This window comes from Salvelinus sp. IW2-2015, linkage group LG4q.1:29, assembly GCF_002910315.2.
Source record: "Salvelinus sp. IW2-2015 linkage group LG4q.1:29, ASM291031v2, whole genome shotgun sequence".
NCBI classification, from domain to species: domain Eukaryota; kingdom Metazoa; phylum Chordata; class Actinopteri; order Salmoniformes; family Salmonidae; genus Salvelinus; species Salvelinus sp. IW2-2015.
The window spans coordinates 800,103-810,339 of NC_036842.1; the positions used below are offsets into that span (position 1 = coordinate 800,103).

Consider the following 10,237-nt stretch of genomic DNA (forward strand, 5'->3'; position numbering starts at 1 on the left):
GTTAATGCTCCCTCTCCCCAGCCCGCTGTATGACCAGTACTGTAAGGACCACTATGCGGACGGCCACTGCGACCAGGGCTGTAACAACGCAGAGTGCGAGTGGGACGGCCTGGACTGCGCCAACAACATGCCCGAGAAGCTAGCTGACGGCCACCTGGTCCTTGTGGTCCACATCCCCCCCGAGCAGCTAAAAAATGGTTTATCCACGTTCCTCCGTGAGCTCAGCAGCGTTTTGCACACCAACGTGGTGTTCCGGCGCGACGCAAACGGAGAGCCCATGGTGTTCCCCTACTATGGCAGCGAGCAGGAGCTGGCCAAGCACAACGTGAAGCGTTCCACCGACAGCTGGCCCGACTGGGCGGTCGTGCCGGCCAACATGCTGGGCCAGGTGAAGGAGAGCGTGGGGTCCATGGTGAACCTGCCCCGCCAGCGCCGAGAATTGGACCTCATGCAGGTCAAAGGGTAGGTACACACACTTGTTCATTTTGTTATACATTGCTCAGTCACACGCATTCAATGATGCACACACGAATGCACCCACAGTCGCTCGCTCACTCACACAAAACACTCACTCAAACATTACTTGTTGAGTCTTTCCAAAGAATTTTCCTTAGATTTGATATTCGAGAGGAGTGTCAGAAGTTGACCTGATTGGTCAAGTGAATCCTTTCCTTCCCTATTATTGGTTGAATTAACTCTCCCCTTCTTTGATAGGTCGGTGGTATACCTGGAGATTGATAACCGCCAGTGCTACCAGCAGTCCACGGAATGCTTCCAGAGCGCCACCGACGTCGCCGCGTTCCTGGGAGCACTGGCCTCCAGCGGGAATCTCAATGTTCCTTACATCGAGGCAGTCACCAGTAAGTAGCAACATACAGTATCTCTCCAGCTGAAATATTCTCCATTAAAAAATGTCTCTCCTTCATAAAATATGACTGAAATTATGAAAATAGGCTAATAACTACTTTAATGCTTGTGATTTAGATGATGGTGACTTTATATGCATCCATTAGGAAAAATGTGTGTCATACAGCATGCCAATATACAGATATTCACATAGACAGACGTAGAGCACATACAGTTGAAGTCGGAAGTTTACATACACCTTAGCCAAATACATTTAAACTCAGTTTTTCACAATTCCTGACATTTAATCCTAGTAAAAATTCCCTGTCTTAGATCAGTTAGGATCACCACTTTATTTTAAGAATGTGAATTGTCAGAATAATAGTAGAGAGAGTGATTTATTTCAGCTTTTCTTTCTTTCATCACATTCCCAATGGGTCAGAAGTTTACATCCACTCAAATAGTATTTGGTAGCATTGCCTTTAAATTGCTTAACTTGGGTCAAACGTTTCGGGTAGCCTTTCGCAAGCTTCCCACAATAAGTTGGGTGAATTTTGGCCCATTCCTCCTGACAGAGCTGGTGTAACTGAGTCAGGTTTGTAGGCCTCCTTGCTCGCACACGCTTTTTCAGTTCTGCCCACAAATTTTCTATAGGATTGAGGTCAGGACTTTGTGATGGCCACTCCAATACCTTGACTTTGTTGTCCTTAAGCCATTTTGCCACAATTTGGAAGAATGCTTGGGGTCATTGTCCATTTGGAAGACCCATTTGCGACCAAGCTTAAACTTCCTGACTGATGTCTTGAGATGTTGCTTCAATATATCCACATAATTTTCATCCCTCATGATGCCATCTATTTTGTGAAGTGCACCAGTCCCTCCTGCAGCAAAGCACCCCCACAACATGATGCTGCCACCCCCGTGCTTCACGTTTGGGATGGTGTTCTTCGGCTTGCAAGCGTCCACCTTTTTCCTCCAAACATAATGATGGTCATTCGTTTCATTAGACCAGAGGACATTTCTCCAAAAAGTACGATCTTTGTCCCCATGTGCATTTGCAAACCATAGTCTGGCTTTGGTTTTGGAGCAGTGGCTTCTTACTTGCTGAGCGGCCTTTCAGGTTATGTCAATACTTTTGTACCTGTTTCCTCCAGCATCTTCACAAGGTCCTTTGCTGTTGTTCTGGGATTGATTTGCACTTTTCGCACCAAAGTATGTTCATCTCTAGGAGACAGAACGCGTCTCCTTCCTGAGCGGTATGACGGCTTCGTGGTCCCGTGGTGTTTATACTTGCATACTACTGTTTGTACAGATGAACATGGTACCTTCAGGCGTTTGGAAATTGCTCCCAAGGCTGAACCAGAGGTTCAAAAAAGAAAATTCTGAGGACTTGGCTATTTTTCTTTGGTTTTCCCATGATGTCAAGCAAAGTGGCCCTGAGTTTGAAGGTGGGCGTTGAAATACATCCACAGGTACACCTCCAATTGACTCAAATTATGTCAATTAGCCTATCAGACGCTTCTAAAGCCATGACATTTACTGGAATTTTTCAAGCTATTTAAAGGCATAGTCAACTTAGTGTATGTAAACTTCTGACCCACTGGAATTGTGATACAGTGAAATAATCTGTCTGTAAACAATTGTTGGAAAAATGACTTGTGTCATGCACAAAGTAGATGTCCTAACCGACTTGCCAAAACTATAGTTTGTTAACAAGAAATTTGTGGAGTGGTTGGAAAAACGAGTTTTAATGACTCCAGCCTAAGTGTATGTAAACTTCCGACTTCAACTGTAAGAATTACATACATAGTACAACAGTTGTGTCCTCATTCTGACATGCTGTACTCTCCCTGCCCCTCTCTCCCAGGTGTGCAGCCCACCCCTGCATCCTCTGAGCTATACCCCATGTACGTGGTGTTCCTGGGGCTGGCTGTACTGGGCTTCATCTGCCTGGGGGTGCTGGTGTCACGTAAACGCCGACGGGAGCACGGACAGCTCTGGTTCCCTGAGGGCTTCAAAGTGTCTGAGCCCAGCAAGAAGAAACGCAGAGAGCCCGTAGGAGAGGACTCTGTGGGACTCAAGTAAGTGCGTGCGTGCGTGCGTGTTTGTGTGTGTGTGTCTTTTCATGTGTGGCTTATCTAACTGGTCTTTCCTATGTCCATCAGGCCACTGAAGAACATTTTGGACATTTCTCTGATGGACGACAGCCAGAATGGATTGTGGGGAGAGGAGGAGCCAGACTCGAGACGCTTTAGGGTAAGAGAGCATCTGAAACCTACACAGACCATGTACAACCACTAAATGTATAAAATAGTGTACACATAATGTGTATTGTGTGGTCACAGAGATTGTGTTGCCCTGTATTCGTTTATTGGATCTTTTGTACGATAGTTGATGGACCATGTTTGTCTCTGTGTTAGTTTGAGGAGCAGGCAATGTTGGACCTAGATGACCGCACTGACCACAGACAGTGGACCCAGCAACACCTGGACGCGGCTGATCTGCGGATCCCTTCCATCGCCCCCACGCCTCCCCAGGGAGAGATCGAGAATGACTGCATGGACGTCAATGTCCGAGGCCCAGGTGTGTGAGGATCTCCCTCTGCTCTTTTTTTTCTCTCTATATACAGTACCAGTCAAAAGTTTGGACACACCTACTCATTCCAGGGTTTTTCTTTATTTTTACTATATAATAATAGTGAAAACATCAAAACTATGAAATAACACATATGGAATCATGTAGTAACCAAGAAAGTGTTAAACAAATCAAAATATATTTGAGATTCTTCAAAGTAGCCACCCTTTGCCTTGATGACAGCTTTGCACACTCTTGGCATTCTCTCAACCAGTTTTATGGGGTAGTCACCTGGAATGCATTTCAATTAACAGGTGTGCCTTGTTAAAAGTTAATTTGTGGAAATTCTTTCCTTAATGTGTTTGAGCCAATCAGTTGTGTTGTGACAAGGTAGGAGTGAAATACAGAAGATAGCCCTATTTTGTAAAATACCAAGTGCATATTATGGCAAGAATAGCTCAAATAAGCAAAGAGAAATGACAGTCCGTCATTACTTTAAGACATGAAGGTCAGTAAATGCAGAAAATGTCAAGAACTTGTACAGTTGCAAAAACCATCAAGCGCTATGATGAAACTGGCTCTCATGAGGACCGCCGCAGGAAAGGAAGACCCAGAGTTACCTCTGCTGCAGAGGATAAGTTCACTAGAGTGACCAATCTCAGAAATTGCAGCCCAAATAAATGAGTTCAAGGAACAGACACATCTCAACATCAACTGTTTAGAGGGGACTACGTCAATCAGGCCTTCATGGTCGAATTGCTGCAAAGAAACCACTACTAAAGGACACAATTAAGAAGAAGAGACTTGCTTGGGCCAAGAAAACGATCAATGGACATTAGACTGGTGGAAATCTGTCCTTTGGTCTGGAGTCCAAATTTCAGATTTTTGGTTCTAACCGCTGTGTCTTTGTGAGGCACAGAGTAGGTGAATGGATGATCTCTCTGCATGTGATGTTCCCACCGTGAAGCATGGAGAAGGAGGTGTGATGGTGTGGGGGTGCTATGCTGGTGACAGTGATTTATTTAGAATTCAAGGCACACTTAACCAGCATGGCTACCACAGCATTCTGCAGCGATATGCCATCCCATCTGGTTTGCGCTTAGTGGGACTATCATTTGTTTTTCAACAGGACAATGACCCAACACACCTCCAGCCTGTGTAAGGGCTATTTGACCAAGGAGAGTGATGGAATGCTTCATCAGATGACCTGGCCTCCACAATCACAAATTGTTGATCTCCCCCTCTTGGATGGAGTAGCTGGATGACGTCTGATATGGGGGGCCTATATAGTGTCTGTGTCATACCCCCCTGTCACATGACTTGTTTAGAAGTAACATTAAAGACGTCCTCCAGTGATTAAAAAAAATTGGAATTTGTGGGAATTTGTGATGATATTGGCCTCCCCCCTTGCTTGAGGGACGATAGAGGAGCAATAACTAAAACAAAAGAGCAAAGGCCAACACCCCCATGCCCACCTATTGTTAAGTAAACCAGGTGTTAAATGAGAAGAAAAGGAGACTGGAGTGCCACTCAGTTTAAATCAAGTATTTGCCCTTTGTCCTAATGTGTGTTTTTTTCTCTCTATCCACCTCCCATCTCTCAGACGGTTTCACTCCTCTAATGATCGCATCGTGCAGCGGGGGAGGCTTGGAGATGGGGAACAGTGAGGAGGAGGAGGACCCTTCGGCTGAGATAATCTCTGACTTCATCTACCAGGGCGCCAACCTGCACAACCAGACGGACCGCACAGGCGAGACCGCTCTTCACCTTGCCGCCCGCTACGCCCGTTCCGACGCCGCCAAGCGACTGCTGGAGTCCACCGCCGACGCCAACGTCCAGGACAACATGGGGCGCACTCCACTGCACGCCGCTGTGGCTGCAGACGCACAGGGAGTCTTCCAGGTACCAGAGTTCTCTAAACTACTACAGTACTCTAGTAGTGCTACATACTTAGCATAGTGCTACTCTGAATTAATAAATACATTCATTTTATATGCCACTTTTCATTTGTGGACTATCAAAATGCTTTTCTAAAGCATGTGCAAAAAGGTGAATTTACATGAATTGAAAATGCTATTATATACCATATGTAGCATTCCTTATTACCAGTTAAGTATTTGGACTTTGCTCTCAGATTTAGCCTGTACATGTTCACTTAAGGTGTCTGTCTTTTCGTTCAGATTCTGATCCGGAATCGGGCAACTGATCTTGACGCCCGCATGCATGATGGAACGACTCCTCTGATCCTGGCTGCCCGATTGGCTGTGGAAGGAATGGTGGATGAGCTTATCAACTGCCATGCTGATGCCAACGCCATCGATGACTTTGGTAGGTTACAGGCTGACTACACCACTCGCGTCGCGTGCGTGAGCGTTGCAAAATAAATTTAGAAATCTATATTATTCAATTATTGCACCCACACTGCTCACGCACGCCAACGAGCATCTGCGCGCCAACGAGCAAGGGCTAAAATAGAAGTCAGTTCTATTTGTGATGCAGATCGCGCTGCAAGTCCTGCCTCTCCCACGTGGGTGACTGAAGACAAACGAGGTCAGTGGCGGTAATGCACCTAATTTATGAAAGTTGCCAATCGCAATATAAAGTCAAGAGAAGAAAAGGCCTGGAAGGATGAGAGATGACTAGAAACGATTCGGTTGACCGTTTTATGTGTGGATTAATTGGTGGAGTAGAGGACCTTGTGCATTTCAGGTAAAATAACAACTCAATGTTTATATCCCAGGACAAATTAGCTATCAACAGCAAGCTAGCTAAATAGGACAAATTAGCTAGAAAGTGCAAGCTAGCTAGCTAAATTGCCATAAATGTTTCATGTTTTTCGACCTGTCCCCAAATTAATATAATTGGTTCAGAGTTTGTTTTGATATTTTAACCTGCGTGTCGTGATCGCGTTTGGTGTGGGGGGACAAAATAAATGTATGCACGATGGCGCATGCCCGCAGCCGGTTTGGGTTCCGTGTCACACTGAATTTACTTTGGTTCTATTCACATTCACATATCTCCCACACAGTGTACTAAGGGAATGGGTGTAATTTGAGATTTGCCCTTAACCGGCTGACCCATCTTCATGGACTATGGCCCTCATGGTCTAGGAATGTGCAGGTTATTTGCTTTTGTATTAAATCATCCATCCTTTTATTTATTTTAATTTTTTCTCCAGGTAAATCTGCCCTTCATTGGGCTTCAGCTGTCAACAACGTGGATGCTGCCATGGTGTTGTTGAAGAATGGCGCCAACAAAGACATGCAGAACAACAAGGTGAAAAACATATCACACTAGTTGACACACTAGTGAAACTACTATTTGCCAACTTGTGTAGTTATGTGTGTAATTGTTACATGCGCAATGGTGTATTTCGAAATGTTGAGAAAAAATACTAAACGCTGATTGTGCAATGCCATTCCAGTAAATGCCACCATTGTTCAAGGGATCAAAGAATAATCACAATCGAATGTAAAATTAAGTATTGTATAAACATTTTCTCACGCACTGTTTTCTGTCTCTCTAGGAGGAAACTCCTCTCTTTCTGGCAGCCAGAGAGGGCAGTTATGAGACGGCCAAGGTACTGCTGGAGCACTTTGCCAACCGTGAGATCACCGACCACCTGGACCAGCTGCCCCGGGACATCGCCCAGGAGCGAATGCACCATGACATCATCCGTCTGCTCGATGAATACAACCTGGTGAGGAGCCCAGGGCTCCATAATGGGACCCTGAGCGCCACCAGCCTGTCCCCTCCTCTGTGCTCCCCCAACGGATACCTGGGCAGCCTCAAGCCCACCGCCCCAGGCAAGAAGGTCCGCAAGCCAGGCTCTGGAGGGAAGGATGGTGGCAAAGATATGAGGATACGGAAGAAGAAGTCCCTGGACGGGAAGGGCAGTCTGCTGGACAGCTCAGCCGTTCTCTCGCCCGTCGACTCCCTGGAGTCGCCCCACGGGTACCTGTCCGACGTGGCGTCGCCGCCAATGACATCGCCATTCCAGCAGTCTCCGCCCATGTCGTTCAACCACCTGCAAGGCAGTGGAGACAGCCACCTGGGTCAGATGGGCATGGGCAAGGGGCAGGACATGGGGCGTATGCCCTTTGACCCGAACCCTCCCCGCCTGTCCCACCTGCCTGTTTCTAGCCCCAGCAGCCAGGGAACCATCACTATGGCCATGGGCGGAGCTGGGGGAAGAGGACAGTGTGATTGGCACTCCAGGATGCACCCGGGTCTCGGGCAGCAGGGTGGCTTCAACCAAGGCCTTCCCATGTCCCACGGTATGATGGCTCCCCTCCGCGGGGTCCCCACTGCCACCCTGTCCCGGATCATGGGCTACCAGGGCCTGCAGACCAGCCATCTGGGCACGCCGCCCCACCTCATGCAGCAGATGCACTCCCGGCAGAACCCGCAGCTCCAGCACCAGAACTCCAACTCCACCACGGCCGGCCAGGTCCTGAGCCAGAGTTTCCTGAGCAGCGAGCTGAGCGGCTCGGACCTGCAGCAGGGCAACGGGGCGGGTCGCTCGGTCCCCATCCACACCATCCTCCCCCAGGAGACCCAGATTCTCGGCACACAGTTCCTCACCCCACCCTCCCAGCACAGCTATTCCAGCCCAATAGACAACACACCCAATCACCAGCTTCAGGTGCCTGACCACCCCTTTCTAACTCCCTCCCCCGGATCCCCTGACCAATGGTCCAGCTCCTCTCCACATTCCAATATGTCTGATTGGTCAGAGGGTATCTCCAGTCCTCCAATGAGTTTGCATTCTCAGATGGGCCTTATCCCTAACCAGTTTAAGTAGAGTGGACAGAAGAACTCATCAATAGGAAAACTAAATCAAAAATACTTTTAAATGGACAATGGACAAGAACATCTGACCTGACTGAAGATTCTCCTTTTTTATTACCAATTTTTATACTAACGACAAGAACTGTTTTTTTTTATTTTTTATTTATGTACTTTTTTGACATGATATAAAGAAGATGCTTTTATATTTCTGCTTTTTTTTTTTATTGGAAGGGAACCTGGGCTGTGTGTGCGGGGAGATTGGGGACAGGGCGTCAGGAAAGGAGTATGTCTATCTACCGTGACGCAGAGGCTACTGACTGTGCGAACACTGGCTATTTATTGGTGTCTTATGTTGCTCTCATCACTGGATCGTGCACCAATTTTCACTGTTTTATTTTGGGAGTGCATTGTCATTATGATGTTTTGTATAATATATTTTTCAGGGGAATGTTTGTTGTAAAAGTTCCAGTATTAATTGATTAGATGTATAACCTCATCTTTTTTAACTGAAGCAAGTTTGTTACTGAACGACAATTCATTAAGTCTTAACACTGAGTATGCGCTAGAGGATGGATGATCGAACCTGTGTCTTAAAGTGTGTCCAAAATGCCACCCCTGTCAGTTTAACGGTTGATGTCTGTGGTAAAATGAGTTTGGGGGATTAGAATGGGACCAGATGAGTCCCGCTGGGAAACTGTGTTGACTGAAAGTGCAACGGTAAGTTCATCCAGGACATGAGATAAAACTTAAAGACAAATTACATCTTACACATGCCTTATTCTACAATGGTGTGTCACTGTTATTTTGCTCCTTTGAAGGCAAAAATGTCATCTTTGGTGAGATTCCCAGTGAGTGTCCTCTAAATCGAGGATGCTTTTTGTGTGTGTATGAGAGAAAGAAGGAAGTTCTTCTTGTGTGTTTGATGACATCACCTGCGCTTTGTGGGGAGCATGGCATAGGTGTCTGTTATGTCACATTTATAAACTAGATCAGAGATAAGTGTTTTAAGAAATGTCATTCAAAGGTGTATGTACATGCAATGTTTGCAAACAAAAAGTATTTCCTGTCAAATATCTTCTTGATTCAATAAAGGGCACTGTTAAGCTTGCAGTTATGGATTACATGTTTTATGATTTATTAATGGTTACATTCACACTATAATGTGATTGACTAACCACAATAGATGAATATTACAGTTTGATTCGAACGTTTCCATGCTTTGCAACGGAATGATTTCCCTATTAATCCTGTTTACATGGACACATCTGAAATCAGGCTACCTGATGGGACTTTGATAAATGCAGAAAATCTCATTGTAGCCTATAGATATGAAATCAATTTATGTTTTTTTTTTTTTACCTTTACATTTTAGTCATTTAGCAGACACTCTTATACAGAGTCACTTACAGTTAGTGCATTCATCTTAAGATAGCTAGGTGGGACAACCACATATCACAGTCATAGTAAGTACACCCATCTAGTACCTGGGTCGGACCCACCTTTGCCTCCATAAACAGCCTGAATTCTTCGGGGCATTCTACAAGATGTCGGAAACGTTCAACAGGGATGTTGGTCCATGATGGCATCACGCAGTTGCTGCAGATTGGATGGCGGTACAATCATGATGTGAACAGCCCGTTCCATCTCATCCCAAAGATGCTCTTTTGGGTTGAGGTCTGGGAACTGCACACGGCACTCAAGTAAACTGAACTCGCTGTCATGTTCCAGCCTAGAACGGTGCGTGGGTAAAATCATTAGGTAAGCCAATCCCAGTAAAAAAAGCAATATTACAGCCTATGTTTTGATATAAACCGTTGTTGGCTCTATAACCCAATCGTTCATACGCCATCGTGATATACAATAAGGCCATGACAAAAAAGACACATGTACAAGACACAAAGTACACATGTTTGTTTCCTCACAAAACCGTAGGGCAACATCTGTCCAGTGAAGTCCACGAAGCAAATATTGCATGTAAAAAAACTGTTATATGACCTGCAGCATGGTCAAGTTAACGATTTTGACA

The 10,237-nt window shown here is 45.8% G+C and overlaps 1 protein-coding gene across 1 annotated transcript in view; it reads left to right on the forward strand.

Annotated features, from left to right (window-relative positions):
- The window catches only part of LOC111961213 (neurogenic locus notch homolog protein 1), a 57,593-nt gene extending 48,272 nt beyond the window's left edge, over positions 1-9,321 (forward strand). The window contains exons 26-34 of the mRNA XM_023983295.2: positions 22-462; positions 715-860; positions 2,714-2,927; positions 3,012-3,102; positions 3,267-3,429; positions 5,024-5,322; positions 5,601-5,748; positions 6,599-6,696; positions 6,947-9,321. Of these exons, the coding sequence (XP_023839063.1) occupies positions 22-462; positions 715-860; positions 2,714-2,927; positions 3,012-3,102; positions 3,267-3,429; positions 5,024-5,322; positions 5,601-5,748; positions 6,599-6,696; positions 6,947-8,224 (2,878 nt within the window). The 3' untranslated portion in view covers positions 8,225-9,321. The remainder of the gene's footprint in view (positions 1-21; positions 463-714; positions 861-2,713; positions 2,928-3,011; positions 3,103-3,266; positions 3,430-5,023; positions 5,323-5,600; positions 5,749-6,598; positions 6,697-6,946) is intronic.
- The last annotated feature ends 916 nt before the right edge of the window (positions 9,322-10,237 follow it).